Genomic DNA, 19,782 nt, shown 5'->3' on the forward strand with positions numbered 1-19,782 from the left:
AGTGCCTTTAATTGTCATTCAATAACTGGATTAACTAAAAACAGCCATTCTTGCCTGGTTATTTTAGTCAGAAAGAGTTTCTCCTATTTACTAAGTAACAATATATCAACATCACGATACAGAATTGCCTATTTATGATAGAAGACTGCATCTACAGACTATGGTTGTACTGTCCATCTATAGTGGAATACAACTGTGGGAATTTATATGAAGTTTAAAAAAAAACCAATGCTATCGATCAGCTTCACCTGCCATAGATCAAATAGCTCCTCAACCTCTGAGGAGCACAGACACTTAAATCAGACACCCTCACAAGATGTACATGCACTGGATTTTGTCAGGATGCTTGGAGAGAACGTTAAACCAAACCTCATTGAAATATCTACTTATTTTATATATACCAGTTTACACAGAGACGTGTAAAGCTATCAGGGCACAATCATGGTATTATTACTAAACTATATCGATCATCCTTCAATTCGGCTAAAATCAAAACACACAAAGCAGTGATTTATTTGAGATATGTTTAACTCGAGGTCAGCTGAGGTGAAGTTGGAGCTAACACCGATATTCCCACAATACAGCAACGGAGATCCAAGAGAAATACAGATGCCGAATTTAGCACAAGACTACTGACTGGTGAATGGTTAAATAAAGCTCTTAAATTAATAGGATTACAGTTGAACCAGGCAGTGTTCAAGCACCTAAATAGAAATGGGTTGAAAATACACAGTTGAATATGGGCTATAAAGAAACAAGGCGATCTATCACCAACTATATTGTGTCCTCATCTTATGTGAGCTCACGTTTTATCCACAGCACCTTGTTCATTTACTTCACGTTCACCCTGTGTCACCCGGCAGTGAGCTAAAACGTGTCTGCTATCTGACTGTGCTCTCGTGCACAGCTAGCTAGAAATTAGCCAAACAAAACTTCATATTGGCAGTTTTTACAAAATAAATGAACGTCCTGCCCGATAATAATTACCTCTTGTTTGTGAGACTTTATTCCGATTCAGAATACAGCACTGATTGATACACGTTAATACCTTATTTTCATGAATTTCTTTGAATCAAATGGTGCGCGCGTTTGGGATGTTGTCAAGCTTCTTCCGGGTTCGACATGGACCGTACCATCGAGTGCAAATGTCGAGGGGGGGTTCGCGCAACGTAATTGAAAACATCTTAACCGCTTAACGATATATCAGCATATTATTAAGCTAAAAAGTTTGATTTAGACTAGATAACACCTTCTAGTATCCTGCCACCAAAGTATGAAACAATTTAAAGAAGAGCAATACTTTCTTTTGTCGGACCTCTGCCATTGTCGTCTACTACAAGCTGATTGGTTCAGAGGCAGCAACGTCATCGGCAATTTAAAATTTCAAAACAGCTGCTGTTGTCGTGGGACGTGTGTTCTCGGAGACTACTACGATATTAGAGGTTTGCACCGTTATATTAACGTTGTTTGTGATTTAGTGTAGCAATAAACATAAAGTAATCTTAGTTATATGTGTACATCTTGTGTGGACTGACAAAAAAACACATTGTTATTGTAAGTAAAGCTACCTGGGCACCAACGAACCTCAAGTGTCTCCTTTCAATGAGGAAAGGAAAGAAACCTTTACAACCTCTAATGAGGTTACTGTTACTAGTTGCCTAAAAGTACTTTTTATTATGGTTACAGTCGCCTTTCTGCAGTAAAACCCTGGTTTATTCTTAGTTTGTGTGTTGTTTGAATGTCTTGTAAGCCAAATTGACTATATTCCTTTATTTCTGTTTAAGGAAAAAATGGAGTCTGTAGGAGACAGCCTGCAGGTGATGGTTAAAGTCTTCAGGAGAGAGTGCCACAGGGTTTTACACTCTGAAAGGACCACCATTCATGGAGCTGATGACATGCTGATGGTGCTGCAGCTGGCCATCGCAGAAGTTAAAAAGCAGGTAACCGTTCAAACAGCCTCTCCTCAGTTTGAGTCACTTCAAAATCCCTTATTTAGTCCGTCAAGGAGTGGCAAAAAAGTGTGCAATTCATACACACACACGGACAGTCAAACACAGTCCAAAAATGCAAATGTGATCATGCTGACCAGCAATATTCAACAACACAAATGTCAAAAATTGAAAGTGCATTTATAAATCTGTCTATCTAATTTATAAAGCTGTGTTCTGCTTATAATTTAAAGGAAAAGTTCACCTAAAAATGAGAATTCAGTAATTATCTACTCGCCTCCAAGCGGATGGAAAGTTTTGTAGTCCACAAAATGTTTCTGGAGCTTCACGGCAAAACAGCGTTGCCAAGTTGATTTGGGGAAAAAAAGTTTGAAAAGGGTGTAAATAAAGTCTTTTAAATTGATTTGGGATCTCGGGCCTTCTGGAGACTTGGATTACGCCGGATGTAAGTCCTCATCTACTTAAGTTGTTTAGGAGAATGCTGTTTTGCTATGAAGCTCCAGAAATGTTTTATGGACTACAAAACCTTCACCTGACTTTCTATCTGCATGGGAGGAGGAGATAATGACTGAATTTGAATTTTTGGGTGAACTTCTCCTTTAAGAGCTGAGGTTAACAACACCCTGCAGTGAGTTATTGTCCTTTTCACAAGGGGATGAAAACTAACAAACGAGAGGAAAAAGTGTATTATATTGTCAATAGAGGAGGAATATCGTACGATTCCTGCTGTAAGTTATCCGCTGCACGAGCCCAATTCACATCATCATCACAACATAGTACAATTGAACCATCAGGCTGACTGTCATCACGTCCATAACTGATGACATTACCGCAGATTTCCGGCTGAGACCGCTCATGGCCCGTTTTTGGACCGTGGCAGAAGGTCTTTTCTGCTTTTTGAACTGATTGGTTCCAGGCCGTCGGTAATTATGGCTGCAGCCTCCACTGTTTTCTCTCTTCCTGTGACAGCACGGCGGAGAGTTCAAAGTGGCTCTGAGTGATGTCCTGATGGCCTGGAAACACTTACTGCTAGACAAACTTCACCTGCCACCCCCCGGCCCTGCACGCTTGGAGAACTATGATCTCATCCTGGAGGCATACGAATCCTTCCTGAAGCGCTCCAACACCGTGGACCTGGTTGATGTCTTCTCCATGTACAAACGGCTGCGACTGGTGGAGTCAGATCCAGAGGAGCCTGTGAGCTCGGTGAGAGAGAATCAGACTGACGATTGTGGACGATCAGATTCGCTATCAGCCGATTTATCTCCCTAATTACGTGTGTTTTTTCTTTTGAAAGATCCAGCTGTTTGAGTTCTTATCGGGCAGCACGGAGGTCTCAGAGCTGCCAGACTCCTCAGTCCCGTCAACACCGTCTAGTAAAAGCAGATCCTGCAGCTCGCAGGTAATAAAAAGGTGCAACTTGTATCATAAAGCACCATAAGAAACCCTTCTTTCCACTTTGTCCTCGACCCTCATTTAAGTTTCTTTTTTAAAGAAATATAATGCTTTTTCTCCCTCTGGCAATAATTCTTGCATTTACTTTCCCAGTATTACTTAATTTCTGCCTGGAGTCCCTCCGGCTCTTATTGACAGGAACTCTATATCATATCACCTGGATTTAAGAGCGCAGTGTGAATTCAATTACCAGGCAGATGTTTAAAACACAACACCATGTGGGGCTCCTGTAACAAGAGTCTCTTTCCTCCACTCTTCTCTTGTCACTTGTGAATTTATGAGTTTTTCGCGGAGGCTTGCTGCTGCTGCTGCACCACCAGCGAGAGTGATGTAATTTTTGGAGTTTAATGCGGGCTGTCAGCTGCTGTTTTTAGGGGTTTGACTCAGGCACTAAAGCTACTGTCTCTTTTTTTATTTTGTTGGTGGTTTATAAACGCAACCTGGACGGGCCTCGAGCCAAGAGTTGAACTAAAGGAGCAGTTAGATGTTTTGGGAAACGCACAGAGTCACTTTTTGGTGGAGAATTAGACGAGAAAATAAATATTCACGTCTTTCAGAGGCTTATCTTAGAACAACGGATGTCCCGATTCAGTACCTTGCTGTACATGTTGTTAAGAAACAAGAAAATGTACAGCATCTACTCTGCGGAAAAATAAGTCAGGATTTTTTTAACTCAGTTAACGGAAATTCACAGCAATAAAGATATCACGAATAGCGATACAATCTTTTATTGTCCCATCTTTAACACCTACTAGCATAAAGACCAGAAACAGGGGAAACGGCTAGCCTTGCTGTGTCCAAAGTTCAAAAATGCACGTTCAAACACCTCCGAAGCTCAATTCGTGAACTGATTTTGTAAGATGTTTTCTAACCTTAAATGATAATGGTTTACTTTAATAATGTTTATTATTTCTAGATGAAAATGGCCGTGAGAAGGGTTTTCTGCTCCTATCTGAACTTGCTCGTGAACTCCAAGAACGACATGGCCGTGGCGCAAACCCTCGACGTCCCGAGCCGCGCTCTCGGACGACAGGCGTTCACCGACCTGAAGCACGCCGCACATAACAGCAACAATTCTCTGTTCTTGGTAAGATGATAGCGTGTCGTTAGTGATGATGTTTCCACACTTCACATCACTAGAAAACCAAAACTGGAGTGATCCTCTCTCTTTTTGTTCCTTATCAGGCCGTGACATCTTTCGTGAGGGCCATCCAGCTCGGAGGGAAAGGCTACGCTCCAGCTGAGTCCGACCCGCTGAGGAAACATGTCAAAGGCCTGTCGGACTTTGTCCAGTTTCTAGACAACCTGGACGAAATACTCGGAGAGATTCCAGACCCGAGGTAACAACGCAGCCCAACGCAGCTCCCTGTCTTACAACTTTAAACTGCTTCCCAACATTTACAGCCGAGCAGAAGAGACGGACTTGAAGCTCAGAGAAAGATGATTATGTATTTCCCCGTTTTGTAGATATAAAGTTTACATTTGAGAAATAGTTTAATATTTTGCTAATGTCACTTATTCCCTTTCTTGCAGAGTTAAATTAGAAGTTCACAGGCAATTTTATTATTTCCCTGAATATCTGTGGGCACTGTAGTTTTCCTTGAACAGGACTAAATAATGCATTCGATGGAAACTATTTCCAGCTGGGGACCAAAACACATTTGTTGCCGTCATGCAGCAGGACCACGTGTGTCAAAATAAAGTATAGTGTGTGTTCATGGTAATTAAGGAACACTGCAGGGCTCCAGGCCGGGACTATTTTGGTGTTAGAAAAACTGTCAGAGCGGCTAAAAAAAGTCATCGGTCGTACCGCTGTGCCCGAAAACAGTTGGAGATCATCACAATTTCTTGTTACGTGTGATTTAAACGATGAAAAACATGTATTTGCATCATTCTTCCTGTTCATCCTCGTTACATAATGTGTTAAGAAATATTATTGGCCATTTGGAGCATAAAGAAATTATTATTATAAGGACTGGATTCTTCAGCTCTCCAAAAATTGTGAATTCAGATTGAAATAAAGTCATGAAATCTAAGTAGTTCAAGCAGTTTTTTCCCCTTATTTGCCAGAGATAAATCACGTATTTGTCACAACTAATCCAACGTACGCTCACAGAAGCAACTTTCCATTTCAAACATTGCACCATAAACATATTAAAATCCCAGAGAAATCATCCTGAGCGGATTAGGGGAAGTAAGAGATTCCAAGAAAAGTTGATCATGCTTCGGTATCTGGCAGCGATCGAGGTCAAATACAGTGAAACTTGTGATTTATGGCTGAATGGGATTTTCTTTGAATTGCTTCACTTCTTCCTACAATTTTGAGTTCAGGTTAAATTCTGTTTCCACTCTGTTTTGGCCAACTCTCATGAATTGAATTAAATTCTGAAAGCCGATCCGAGCTCCGCTCTGCGGGGCGCATCGGCCTGGCAGACACCTGTGCACTGAAATCATAAAAATCCACCTGTCCCATCGCAGCAGTAATGACTCCCATCTAAGCTCCTCCATGATAACATTTTGGATTGCTAAAGCATGTTCATCTCTGCTACATCAAAGCCCGTCTCTGTTAAATAACTTGTTCCCCTGTTTGGAGCGCTCACTTTGATGAATTATCCTCAGATCACTTCTCCATACCATTACAGATTATGTCGGATGTCAAAGCGTTTGGCAGCACAACAGAAGTGGCTATCAGAAATGATTTAGCCGCTCAGTCATGTGAGGGTGGAGCTTGGAGGTGAAGCTGCTGGAAGGCACCCTTTGTAGCGACGTTAGCTCGAGCCATAACAACACATGTGATGTTTGTGTAGTAGTGGATTCGACTCCCGCTTGCTCCTCTGAGGGCTTCTCAGTTCTTGAGGCTGATGAGACGGTGATGAACTCGGCCAACATGTGTCTTTCAACAGGCAGCAGTGCCTCGACGCTCTCAGCGGAGTACTGTATTTCCTCATACAAACACCTTCTGTGGAGAGCGCAGGGCCCCTTGTTCGCCGAACATCTGTTTTCCCAAATGATTCGGTTACTCGCTCACATCAGAGCCGGGTCAGGGGTTGGACCACCTCCTCTCCACCTTACTGCGATCTTTTCCCTGCACGCTTTGCTGCACTTGACTGTTAGAAAACCTACAGAAGTGATATGTTGCTATGATTTTTGGACGTGCAGCGCAGACGGTGGAAAGGAGGAAAATCCTGGAGTTTCTCTGCTGACAGTCCATCGCCGAGAGCAGTGACAGTGCCCAGGGTGACTTTAACAGGGATTTGGAGCATATTTTCTGCTTCGTAACTGTTAACATTGGCAGAGCCGTGTTACAGTGAAATAAAGCTCGACTGGATGTTAACACCGAGACAATTACTCTGAGCCCTTAAAGTCAGTGTCCAATTAATTGAAAGTGAAGCTGCAGTATATCTCCTGAAGACATTCAGACGAAGGCCCTGGCTTTTCTGGGTTTTTCAGTTTTAGGAGAGAGTTATTCATGTTGGCAAATATTGGCTGAACTCTTGAACGCTATTAATTCTATCCAGATGAAATCCTGCTTTCCAGAACAAATCCACTTTTTTCTCTCTCATTGTGACTGTCGCTGTGTTTGTTCTCAGTGCGTGCGGAGCCAGGCTGGTGGCCGCCATCAGGGCAGCGCTGGTGAAGGGGCGCAGCAGCGGAGACGCAGTGTACGCCGCAGCCGACGAGACGGCGAAGGAGCTGAAGGAGAGGATCTGCCAGCTACACCAGATCCAGAAACAGACCGCTAATGGAGGCGGAACGGGGATCAGCCCTGCCAGGGTAATGTATAACCTCCACTCTCAGCCAACGAGCTATAGTTCTGGCCATACATTCACACAAAAAAACCCACTCCATCTTCTCGCTGCTCCTCTCCAGCCAAGGGTGTACGCAATCAATCACGCCACGGCGTATGGAGGTCGGGACACCGTGAAGGTGCTGATGGCTCTGCTGGATGAAGAAGCGTCGACGCCTCTGTGTCGCAACAAGGCGGAGCTGCTGTCTGAGGACCAGCCCGTCCTCAATGGAGCCGAGGGGAGCTGCATCCTCACCTTGTTCAGGTCGGCACACACACTCATGCAGCTCTAACAGGGAACAGATGTTTTATAGTTTGATGCAGATCACAGGGATTCATCCACCACTGAAATATCTTAACAAATATTGAACGGACAGACATTCATGATCCCCAGATGATATATCCAACTGACTTTGGTGCCTCAACTGCAATCCATCTAATAGCTGATTGCTGTGAAATCACAGAAACTCTGGTAATTGTCAGAAGACATCGTCACTCCAAGCATGTTCTGCCTGAAGTGTACCTATCGCAGTGGATTTAGAAACACGTGCAGAGTGCGAATAATACTGTTTTTATTGTTCAGTTCATTAAAGACGAGGCATCATCTCAAGGAGTCATTTGTAACGGGTCTTAAACTAAGCTAAACGCGTTGCAACATCCTTCAGGGGTCGAGTAAACATTCATAAATTAAATCTAATCATGGAAAAGAGGCTCGTGCTGCTGACAGTCTGGGATGTAAACACTGATGTCGTCCTCCTCGGCTGAGCTGTAACGTTAGCTCGCCGCTCCTTGAGTAGATGCTGATACGGTTGGTGGCTGTAGTGCGGTAGACAGAAAATAGTCCCTACATGAAACTGCTCACGACAAGGGTCTGTGGATTATCTTGAGTAACCGGGTCATGAGTTCTGGAAACACGGTTTCTGAAATGTGTTTTTTGGACGCTTCCTAGCTCCTCACGCAGAACGCCATCTAGTTCTATTATAATAGACAGAAGGCAGACGTCTCCAAGGCTCGGCAACACACACCGAAAATAATCTAGATGAATAAAAAGTGCTAAAGTAAGAAGAAAAATATATATAATTGATTTTAGGATAAACTATTCCTTTTAAAGAAAGTCCTCACAGAGCTCTGAATCAGATCTGAGTATTCTCACTACCACAGGATTCAGTCGGAGTGGGAAAGCCCCTGAAACAGCAATTAGACCATCATGAGACTCTACAACTGTCTACTGAAACCATATGGAGGAAAATCCTCCCACACCACACTGGAACAATTTCTCCGGTCAAACATCTGAAATAAAAATAATAACATTAAAAAAAAAAAAACAGCCACTGGCTGTGGTGGAGGGGGGAACCTACATTATTCTGAGGTGGATGACATCGAGTGGCTCGTATCCAAGTTTCTGCAAAAGCCCGACATCAGCTCCGTCTGCCGCTGGTGAAAACATCTGTCACGTGTTGTGCGAAGCTGCAGTGTTTGTAAGAAGCGGTGGGCAGATTTCTCTGTTAGCGTGACCGTGTGACCTTCTACTTTTTAATTTATAAACCTCTTGTCTCTGCTTCAGATCCCCTGAAGTGTCTGCTGGATGTTCTCCAGAACCTCTAAAGAACCGAGTCCAGAGCCGGCTAGAGCTGCTCAAACCCAAGGTAACGTGGGCCCCTCCGTCCAAGAGCCCCAAATCCAAACCATCAGTTACTTCAAATTGAATCAGATGTACAAACATTGAAAATAATGTCTTTACATCCTGTAATTTCTCCCTGGTATTATATTATTTATTTTCTTAGCTGAAGCGCACATCTTAACTGACTTCCACGGTTCCCGTTTGCACAGCTGTGTTTTAGCTCTTAGTGTTGGTTTGAGGGTGCTGTTAAATCCGTGGCATAAAACGACGTATTCGTGGGGGATTCGAGCCATTAACCAATCCTCATGATTAGTGATCCTATTGTCTGGGCTCGGCTCCGTTTGCTTACGGTGCACAATACAACACACTCTTGTATCCCAGAGTGAGACCTCTTCCGTCCGTCCTTCCTTCCTTCCTGGCTGTCAGCTCAACTGTTCTCTCCTTTTACCTCAGTGGTTTCTGGTCAGTGTATGGAGGCCCGATGCTGCCATTAAAAAAAAATAAATAAAGACGAAAACTAAACTTGATTTGAAAAATAAATACATCACGTCATAATTATGAGATAAAAAGTCATAATTTCAACTTTTTATCATCCTTTTTTTCTAAAATGACTGATGATAATGACTTTTTTTGACTTTTCATGTCGACATTCAGTGTTTCCCATATGTAGGCTTTACATGGGCGGCCCGCTAAGATAAATTAAGACTCGCCCGGGCAGATAAAATCCGAATTCCACTTTTTGTTTTCCAGTCAACGATGTAACTCCTCGTCACACACATGCGTCCGCTCTTGCATCACCAATTTACTTCAGCGTTTCCCACACATGAATTTATTTGGCCGCCACATATTGGCGCATCCTGACCCCGATCCTCGCCCAAGACACCCGTCAGTGTCTCCTGGTACAACCAACGAAGAAGAGGAGGAGGAGGAGTAGTATTTAATGCGGTTCGCTTGAGAACTTCCTCTGCAAAGAAGACGGCTGGCCTCATCACTGAGATCTAGCCAGGCGCCAGGCCTTGAAGCCAGTTTTCATAGTGGCCAAACCGTGTAATTACATCGTCACGTGACGCACTGGGGCCCAAAAAGACTTTTTGCCATAAGCTAACATTGTAAAAGATGTGTGGGTACTTGTTTCTGAGCCTCAGAACGTCCGCGAAATGACTCGTTTTACTGTCAGAATTTGAGCCATTTGGTCCAATAACATTTGGCGCTAAACCAGAAGTTAGCTGGCTCGGTCGGCGGGAGTCTCCAGTGTGCACGCTCTGTAGGACTTTACTGTTTGTGTGCTTTTGTTGTTGAACAAAGAGACTTGTTTCTTTAGACACGTAACTTTACCACTCGTAGTTATCAGAACGTACAGTCAGTGGTGAAATGTAACGTAGAGCAGTTACTCAATGACTCTATTTAAGTGCCATTTTGAGGTACTTGTACTTTTTTCATGCATCTTTACACTTCTACGCCACCACATAGCCCAAGAAATACAGATTTTGTTTTTTAGGTCAATAAGTAAACGTATATCGTAAACGGTCTGATACAAATCCCTTAGATTAGCAGGACGATAAGTAGCAAGAAATTGCGATATGTTTTGTTGCCGTCAACAGATACGTCATTATCGTTTTTGTTTTTTTTAACTCCCAAATATCGGCATCTGCTTCATAAATTTGGGCTATTCCAGTAACAACTTGACGCCGTTTACATCAGTAACATTAATCTAAATGAATAATATCTGTAATATCACTAAGAAAGGGCTCTTCTGCACCCTGTTAACACTTTCACTCTTGAGAACTTGAGCTAAAATGTGCTTATCTTGACTTTAGTGTTGAATTACAACCTCTTCCACAAACACTCAACAACTGCTGAGTCACCAGAAAAACACTGACACGACCAGCTTGAGGTCGCAGGTCGGGCTGATCTCTTGACACGAGGTAGCTCCACTGTGTGAACCCCCTTTTTTTTTTTTTTTGAACATGTATGCTAAACAGATTTTGTGAAATGGCTCCTTTATTTGATTGCGCTAGCAGATGTCATTTTAGCTCCCCACAATCTGGCTGCCTTCCTGTTTGAGTGCGCTGTAATGGTCCCTGGGCAGCTCACCGCTTCCTGAACTCGGTGAGCGGAAGCTTTCTGCATCAATTTCACTTTGAAGATGCCATATCAGTCGCGTAATTCGACTAGCAAGGGAAACTTGAAAGGTTATTGTTTCCTGTTGTCTGCTGAATGACTTTATCCCCGACTTCTCCAGCGGTTTCATCATGCACTGACGTCAACTGGCACACACAGAGATGGACAGATTTAGTTTCTGATCTTGGGACGCTTCCAAATCCCTTTTCTCAGTGATCTAAACAAAGAAAAACTCGACCTAAGCCCTTAATGCCCATTTATTGCTGCTGCTCTGTGACGTCAGTAATGATGTGACTTGATTGCACTGATGCATTTTTATCTCGGGATGATTGTATCAGTCTTTGATGCCGATAATAGTCACCGCACCTGTTGCTCATTCCCCGTGTTTTTAATCACCTGTGTGCGAGAACAAATGTCAAAACATAAAGCTGCAGAGATTGCTTCCACCTGCGTTTGGAAGTCCTTTTCGGGAATGTCTCGATCAGGTGTCTCCAGCATCGTGTCAGGTAGCGTGCGGAGGTTATTTCAGGACAGCCTTCGGAGGAATGGGGGCCGTCTGACCACTTGGTGCCATGTTGGGCTCCCACCTGTTGTAATTGGATTAGATGTTCTCCGTCAGTCATAGTTTGGCCGTGTTCACTCTTCCGTCCCCTCCCATTGTTTCTGGGGCGTCTCAGATATGTTTTATTAGCATGCAACTCCGGGCAGCATACACTTTTAGCTCCCATTATTGAAGTGTGCCTCGTTCTCGGGGTCACTGTTGTTTTAGGTGCTCTTTTAAGAAGTTCTCTGGAAAAAGCACAAAAGGCTTTGATCCCTCTGTGCCTCACGTACCCACCCAGCTTTGCTCGCTGTACTTTTCCCTCAGATTTCTCCTCCCTACTGTGGCCCACTGGCCTGAAGGGTGAAATCCTTGGATTGTGATAATCCCAAGCAGGCGTAGATCAAACGGTGGATGAAAAGCTGAGGATCTGTGTGCTCCGGGGCCAGGATTGTACTCTTCAGCATCGTTCACTTTGTTTTTAACTTAACTAGGTTGTCAGAAAAAGACGTTTTAATGAGGTGCTGTTCTACCGGCTTTGACATGTAATGGTGATGAGATTGGAAAATAAGGTTCTCATGATAGAAGCGGTGTGAAGTCGGGCTAATGTAGGATTCATTAACCTTTTTAAAAATGAATACGGCAGTAATGAGGCGGCTTGTGATCAGTGTAAAGAATACAGCAACGTATATCAGATAATTACAGCAGAAGGGATCGATTAGATTAATAACGCCTTGCTCTGTTGCATTTGAGGTAAAAGTCAGAAAAATATGTTTTCAAATCCAAGAATCTCAGCTCCCAGCCCCAGTCACTGATACTGATCAACAGCCATTTCGCAATTTACATTTTTTGATGAAATGTCCAGACAGCTATCAGATGGACTGGCCTGAACTTTGGTACAGATGTTCATTGTTCCTAATAGCTTTGGTGATCCTCTGACTGTTCATGCGGCGCCTTCAGCAGGTCAACGTTTTCATTTCCCAGTAAAATATCAACAACAACGTCTAAGAAATGGATTTACACCGACAGTCGTGAGTCCCAGACAACGTAACCGAATAACTTGGGTGATCCCCTGAACTTTCCTGTCGCGCCACCCTTAGGTTCACAGTTGTGGCTTTTAGAGAAATGTCTTTGGATGGATTGCCATGAAGTTTGGTTCAAACATTGACGGTCCTGTTCATGATGAATTTTAACTGAATTATAATCATTTTGGTGACCCCTTTTGTTTGTCATTTAACGCTATAACCACATCTATTGCATATCTGTCCGTCCTGATAAAGGGATCCCTCCTCCTCTGTGGCTCTTCCTCTGGTCTCATCCCTCGTTTTTTTCCCCTGTTAAATGTTTTTTTTTTTTTCAACATGGCAAGTTTCTCCTCACTCGACTCGAGGACCTAATCCAGGGACAGAAGATGTTGTACTGTGTACAACTGTAAAACCCACTGAGGCAATGTGATGTGATTTTGAGCTCTATAAATACAACTGATTTGATTTCTGCGGCCATTTTGAGCCGCATCTGTGACATTTTAAGACCTCTAACGTGGTTATTTTATGATCTATGTTACTTTGATAACATCTCACTGCCGATCGATGCTAGTTTTAGCTAAGCTCAAGTTATTTCCCTTAGTCTGTGGCCAAACACCAAAAAGTGGTATTAAAATAAAACATTTTAGATGTTTTGACATGTAAACTGTTGCGTGACACAGGTTTTTCACCCTGAAGTTCTTATAAACAAACATTGTGATTGATTCTGTTGTTATATTTAATGTATTATGCAAACACAAACGCAGATGGTGACCATGGTAACCTTGACAGCTGTAAGATAACTGCATGTTAGCCCTTCATTGTGAGTGTGTGGCCGTGCTAGCCTTGTTATTGAGCTCAAGGCTCTGCAGTCCCAAGGTGAAGCCTCACAGAGCAGCTAGCATGCCTGCAGAAATTTGGCATTCCCCTCTGTCAGCTGAAAATATGCAGGAGTGGGAAATCACTTCTTGAAATTCAAGTGCAAGTTTTTTTTTTTTTTTTTTTTTTCTTTCCCTCCAAGCACCAAAGTTAAAAGCCAAAAAGTAGGTAAGTTTTGGAAGCTGAACACCTGGGCCACCTGCCCGGAGTAATTGATACTGATCATCCATATCATATCCGGTGGATTCAGGGTTTTTTTTTCCTGTGTGTTCCAGGCCAAAGACAGAGTCATTCGATCCCAGTTTGCGTGCACATACAAAGATGAAGACCTGCCACTCAACCGTGTGCTGGAGTTCCCCAGCACCAGCCAGGTCCCGACCTGCGTGCACCCAGCTCCAAAACCCACAAACATGCCAGCTGTGGATGAGGATGAGGACGAGGAGGAGACAGCCACAGGTACACATTCAACCCTACGCTCACTTTAACGTTCCCCGCTGCACGCAGGGAAAAAGCTCAAAATGTCAACACAAGCGTCGCAGCGTTCCCTTTCTGTCGGGATCGATTTCTGTTTCCTCTGACGCCACACAGCTGGACGGAGGCCCGGGCACGCCCTCTCGGCTCCGGCCTTGAACCCTTCCCAATCCTAGCCCTGGGACTGGTGCTAACCATCAGCCATTAAATGAATCCCCATTCTATAAAACCTGCTCACACCCACATCTGTAGTAAAAGCTTGAGTGCACACACACACACACACACACACTCTTGCAGACTTCTTGCCCATTTCCCCGTCTGTCTTTTGTTCCGTGGGAATTCGGGCTCGGCTCCATCAGGCGACATGACGAATGTTAAATTTCAGCTTCATAGAATAAACACACAGCCTGCTCAAACTAGAAGCTAACGTCAGCAATTTCGTCACAACATTTTCCTTTTTTTTTTTTTTTGTTCCTCCTACCAGCTTGTCACACTTGCGTTTGCTTTATTTCAATCTTTCCAGCCAAGCCTGAATGTCTAAATAAGGAGCAGAGCGCTGAGCAGCGGGGGGCTCCTGCTGCTGCTGCTCTCGGGCAAAGAAGTGGAAATGCCCAAAACAGCGGTGCAGCAGGCCCGGGCAATAAAAAGAAAGCTGGTGTCCAGACGCAGAGCAAGAGCAGCAAGAGGAAGCAGGTGGATTCTGACCAACATGGAGGATCAGAGAATGAGCCTCCACAGAAGAAACAGCCCACAGTCAAAGTGCCGGCAAAGACCGTCAGCAAGGCCTCGAGTAAGAAGAAGCTGATAGCCGGACAGGGAAAGCTAACCAGCTTCTTCAGAGTCTAACGATCGTGATCGTGGACTTTGTAGTTGTTTCTGAACGTTCTGATTAAGTCTCAGTTCATCTGCTGACCATTATTCTAATCAATGTGTTGAAGTTAGCTTAACGTTTTGGGAATTATGCTCATTTACGTTCGAGTTGGATGAGAAAATCAATGCCATTCTCATGTCCGTACACTAAATATGAAGCTAGTGCTAGCAGGTGATTAGCCTATTAGGCCCGAAGCAGAGAGAAACAGCGAGCAAGCTAACTGCTAAATGATTTACTTAAATGATAGTAAACTGAAACCATACAATCGTGAATCACTTTTCATAATCATTTCAGATACATTACCTGTTGATTACCAAATTGATTCTTCATATCCAGCTAGTTTAAGTGGCATTAGCACTGTGGAAAGTCGGTGACTGCAACATGAATGGATCAGCTCGGCACACTTTATTTCTTCTCATCAAGACGAATGTATTTAATCACTAGTCGTGTTGTTCATCTATTTATAACATTCTGAAGAAATCAACTCTGTAAATACGATGCAAACTTTTTTTTCTTTTTAATAAACTTTTATTTTGTTTTATATTTCTCTGCGCTCTCATTTTCTACAAGTAAATGCGTTTCAGTGTGACACATAGCAGCCTGGAGGAAGAAATTTTTTACAGCACGTTGAAGAAGCAACACAGGGACACACTTATACTTCCCAGCAGGGTCGGTACACTCTGCCTATCATACACCGCAGCACTAGAAGGAGAAGGAAAGAAGATTTGTGTTAGTAAACTTCATCGGGAGGTATGTTTTCAGAGACATGGGTTTGCGGGTACTTACTGTCGAGGTCGGTGTTCCTGCGATCCATTTTCAAACTGTTCTCAGCAGGAACGTCGCTCAAACTCCGGTCTGTGAGCAGAGGAAGCCTCCGAGCGAAGGCCGGGTTCAGCCCGCGAATACTGTGTCCCCTCAGCCTCATGTCCTGAACACACAGTATTGATCGGTGATTAAATGTGGCACCATGCGACCGCACACATTTCCATACCACAGGATCTGAACCCTTTTGCTTACTTCACTTGCAGCACAGGTGTTGGATCTGTGTTTACCAGCTGATCCAAGCCGCAGGAACCCCAAATGGAAGAAATGTGTTTCCCCCCGTTTTTACTACATCACAGTGGCCCGTTTTCTTCCACTGCCCCGGTTCACCCAGATGTCTTTGTTCTGTTCTGTTCCCCATTACCGCAGAGATAACCACCATGTTCATGACACACAGGAGACGCAACCGCCAGATAAACTCGCAGCCAAACGTTTGAGGGAGCACAGATATATCATCATTCTTCCCACTGCGGCTCCAATAAATCTTTATAGGCTTGTGATCATTTGACCTTTTCGGCTAATAGTATTTCCCGGTTTTCCAACGCTGCTGTAAAAGATTTTCATAGATGTGTATGAAATATTGACTTAACAGTAGACGAGAGAGCGGTGGCCAGTTGAGAGGGGTCAGATGTGCAGTACGCAGGATGGAGATAATGTGCTCTTTGTTGACCTGTGGTGAGCTGAAATCTCATACAGTGAATAGTTATGATGCATGACCGTCGTTGGCGGAGTTCAATGACTGCAGAACGAGACTAGCCAGATACATTCATTCAGGATAATTTAACTAATAATAGCCCAAGTGGCTGGTAACTCTGCACTGGACTGTTGTTGAGCTAAAGACTTTAAAGAATTTGTTTGTGCAAATAACAAAAAATAGATGAACTGTGGTGTTATCTAGCCATTTTTGAGCAGCACCATTGTAATCAAAGATGCTGGAAGTCAATGTTTCAATTCCCTGTTTACACTCTGAATAAAGAAAACAACATTTTATTGACGGTAAACATGTCAAATTTTACAAATACACTAAACGGTAACCAATCTAGGCTACTTCTATGTCGCTCCAGGAGAATTTCCCCAGACTCCCTTATAAAATTTCTTGATTTTGAGAGTTTCTGAGTTGGGAGCAACTTTATAAACTCTTTGAAATCCTGTCATTGACAAATTCTTAATTATTTGGGTCGTCTTGTAAATTCGGCAAATATTAAACATGAAGTTTTTCTTTATTGTCAAATGTATCTTACTGCTTGTATGAAAAGGTGAAAAAGTAGTCGTGTGCAGTCATATAGGGAATTAGGATGCCATAATTCAGGTCGAGAATAATCATTTACAAACCCAAATGTTTTTTTTAAATAAAGTTATTAGTGACCTTTTAAAAACATGCTCAGGCTTGGAAAAGTCTTTAACGACGGCGATGTGACACTTACTGAGAGGACGTAGATTTTAGGGCTTCCGTCTTCGTCCCTCACGTTGTTGTCCAGCACATGGTTTCGTCTGTACGCAGGAGGAACCACGGCAGGCTCAGTCATGGGCTCGTCCTCCGCTATCAAACCGAGGCCGTCTTGCTGGTTTACGCCGTCTTCGACTTTATACGCGGGCATCGCTACGGCGACCAGGTGGCTGCTCAGCTCAGAGAACAGCAGCAGAGCGTACAGGACGGTGTAGACGGAGACCATCGTACCTATAATATCTAGCTCTGCGGTCTTTGACTGGTCTTCTGGTCTGTTGACTGTGACGAGGCTCTCAGTCGCCTTTATATATTCAGTCAGGGTGCTTTTTGCTTACAACCTAATACTGTTAAGCGTCATGTTTCCGGCAGATGTGCATCCAGCTTAAAAGACCGAAGGTTACAAGAAGAGTGAGGGTCACCGAAATGTGTTCCTTTGTAAAGAAAACGCTGAATAACCCTTTTGTCTGTTAAGAGATGTGGCGAACAAGAGGTGAGTCAAGTCTAATTCAATCACAGTACAGAGTGGTGTCAAGGAGGCTCACATGAGGTCAAAGGGCATGAACTGATTGTGAATGTTTTACTTCAGAGTCCACATCCTGAGATGAGCCCAGCAGGTAATCGGACAAAGAATCACAGCGCAGCATGGGAGACGCTCATTGAGTGGTCGTAATAAGTCATTTTCTCTGAATGGCAAAGAAAAACCCTATGATGGACCATTCACAGAGGTCACTCCGGCCAGTCGTGAGACTAATGAGGAAAGGCTAAGGCAGTAAATTCAAAGGAGTAGTTCGGCAGGTAACTTAGGTAACAAAAAAAGTGCCTAAAGCTCCCAAATTAGCGCGTTATATCTTGTTCGTAATGACTCCCAGAGGTCACTGCGCCCAGCCAAGAAACATCCTGCCACATTTTTTTTTTTTATAGCCACGCTAGCAGCAAGGTCCAAGGGAAGAGTGATATGTCTCAACAACTATTGGATGGATTGCCATGCAATTTTGACAACTCATGGTCCCCAGAAGATTAAACCCCTTACTTTGGTAATCCCGCAACTTTTCCTCTAGCGCCACCACAAAGTTGACATTTGTGGTTTTGAGTAAAATGTTGTTCATCATCTCTTGGATGGATTACTGTGACATTTTGTACATTCATGGTCCCCAGAGGATGAACCCCCCTGAACACAACAAAGTCGGAAGAGCAACTTTCCAATGTGCAAAATCTTGCATCCGAGGTGCACGTGAATGTAGCATCAGTGTGTTAGCTTTGTTATTGTGGCTCATCTAACATGCTAACGTTAGCCTTTAGCTCAAAGCACTGATTCTTTTTCCACTTTGGTTTTCATGCAGAATAAATAAAGAAGATTTAATGTTGTAATTGGTGGTTGGTTAGCTTTACAGATGCTGGAAGCCCGGTTTTGTTGCAGTGCTAGGCTAGCTGTTTCTAGTCAACATGCTGATGGATGTAGCCTCATAATTACATGACAAATAGGAGATCTTCTTATTTAACTCTCAACGAGAGAGTGAAAAGACTTATTCCCCCAAATCTCAAGCTACTCATTAGAAGAACTTGATATGCCACGGCTCTGTGATCAAACCTTGGGAGCGTTTGATTGACAAGCACCCACACCAAGATGGCGATCACCAGTTGATGACAAAAGGCGGAGGCTTGCAAAAGCCAAAGGCTCCTCATGTTGACACAGCTCTTCGCAGGCTTCTTCTCAGCTCAAAAGGCTTACCTTATTAACATCGCAGGAGCCGTAGCACAGAGGATGGAGAACCCATACATGAATAATAGCTATTGAACTCAGCTGAAGTGATTTTACTTGGAGCAGTCAGGCTTTATTTTGTAAGTATTATTGTTGGAGGGCGAGGACTTCTACTGAAGGACTGAACTTGTCCACAGGGGCACGGCCGTTCCAGCAGAAGCACAACTGAACTTGTGAGCTTCGTGCTCTGTTGTTGTAACCTTTCTCGCTCTTTCCCTCTTTCTGATAATCCCTCCCTCCCCTTTCCCATTATTCCCCCTGACCCAGGCTGTATTAACGTTGTGATACAGACAGTAGACATTCTGCAAATCAGTGCGAGCCCACCTGATCCAAAGCCTCTGGGCTCCATCAGCTTCCTTGGCACACGCGGAGAAGATTCAACAAACTCTGAGCCGTGGTGAAAGTCTTTATCTTGTAACTGCTCTGCGATTCTAAGAAATCATTACCATAATTCTCTAACAAAGAGCATTAGCCAAAAAGCCAAATAATCTTATGAGGACCAGATGTGATTCGGTGGGTATCCATGAACATTATTTACTAGATCTTTATGTTTCCACAACAGAGCTTGTCAAATCCTCAACCCGTGCCAGCGAAGTTTATTCAACTACTGACGGTGCTGTCGCTGATTTACAGTTGATCCCATTTGTAAGCGGCCGTAATTGCGTCCAGATTCGATTTGTGTATGGTTTAAATTTTGAACTCGAGGAAGCTGCGGAGTAGTTTTTTCATCGGCTCTGTCAGCTGCTTGCATCACCTGTCAGTCGCCGGTGCTGTATTTCAATCACACCGCCTACAGCTTTGTGCGTAAAGAGACCTCAGAAGGCCCGGGCCCTATGACATCAGTAGCAGCATTGTTTTATAATCCTCCGAGGGCCAACGCATTATTTCCTCGTCCTGTATTAACACGCTGCCTTTCATCACCGACACTCGTCTTCTAATAGAAAATATAGAGGGAAAGAAAAAAACACAAACAGTGTTGCAGCAGAGGGGAAACGGCTCCGGTTCCAGGGAAATGTGATGCACCGATGCGCCATGTT

At 43.6% G+C, this 19,782-nt stretch overlaps 2 protein-coding genes across 3 annotated transcripts; one reads left to right on the plus strand and one right to left on the minus strand.

Moving 5' to 3' along the window:
• Positions 1-1,383: 1,383 nt before the first annotated feature.
• On the plus strand, positions 1,384-15,258 carry parpbp (PARP1 binding protein). 2 transcript variants are annotated; one of them, XM_084345662.1, is made up of 11 exons: positions 1,384-1,442; positions 1,785-1,940; positions 2,919-3,155; positions 3,247-3,351; positions 4,321-4,491; positions 4,590-4,744; positions 6,995-7,178; positions 7,275-7,456; positions 8,756-8,837; positions 13,651-13,831; positions 14,370-15,258. In XM_084345662.1, exons 2-11 carry the CDS (start codon positions 1,791-1,793, stop codon positions 14,690-14,692), a joined length of 1,770 nt encoding a protein of 589 aa, XP_084201788.1. In that variant the 5' UTR covers positions 1,384-1,442; positions 1,785-1,790; the 3' UTR covers positions 14,693-15,258. The 2 variants fall into 2 exon arrangements, with proteins under 2 accessions (XP_084201788.1, XP_084201789.1); XM_084345663.1 differs by lacking the exon at positions 1,384-1,442 and adding an exon at positions 1,460-1,554.
• Positions 15,259-15,271: 13 nt separating this feature from the next.
• pmch (pro-melanin-concentrating hormone) lies at positions 15,272-17,236 on the minus strand. The gene is made up of 3 exons (XM_084345664.1): positions 16,964-17,236; positions 15,504-15,645; positions 15,272-15,419 (listed from the first exon to the last, which is right to left on the minus strand). Exons 1-3 carry the CDS (start codon positions 17,210-17,212, stop codon positions 15,370-15,372), a joined length of 441 nt encoding a protein of 146 aa, XP_084201790.1. The 5' UTR covers positions 17,213-17,236; the 3' UTR covers positions 15,272-15,369.
• Between the last annotated feature and the right edge of the window lie 2,546 nt (positions 17,237-19,782).

The sequence above is a fragment of the Pagrus pagrus genome (assembly GCF_965226575.1).
Source record: "Pagrus pagrus genome assembly, chromosome: 23".
Classification (NCBI taxonomy): domain Eukaryota; kingdom Metazoa; phylum Chordata; class Actinopteri; order Spariformes; family Sparidae; genus Pagrus; species Pagrus pagrus.

What these genes read in the sequence shown, in the direction of transcription:
- parpbp (XM_084345662.1), top strand. Translation starts at nt 1,791, where the DNA reads ATGGAGTCTGTAGGAGACAGCCTGCAGGTGATGGTTAAAGTCTTCAGG. An exon ending in CAGAGGAGCCTGTGAGCTCG is followed by an intron (nt 3,156 to 3,246) that starts GTGAGAGAGAAT and finishes TTCTTTTGAAAG; the next exon opens with ATCCAGCTGTTTGAGTTCTT. An exon ending in GGAGAGATTCCAGACCCGAG is followed by an intron (nt 4,745 to 6,994) that starts GTAACAACGCAG and finishes GTTTGTTCTCAG; the next exon opens with TGCGTGCGGAGCCAGGCTGG.
- pmch (XM_084345664.1), bottom strand. Translation starts at nt 17,212, where the DNA reads ATGGTCTCCGTCTACACCGTCCTGTACGCTCTGCTGCTGTTCTCTGAG. An exon ending in CTAAAATCTACGTCCTCTCA is followed by an intron (nt 15,646 to 16,963) that starts GTAAGTGTCACA and finishes CTGTGTGTTCAG; the next exon opens with GACATGAGGCTGAGGGGACA. An exon ending in CAGGAACACCGACCTCGACA is followed by an intron (nt 15,420 to 15,503) that starts GTAAGTACCCGC and finishes TTCTCCTTCTAG; the next exon opens with TGCTGCGGTGTATGATAGGC.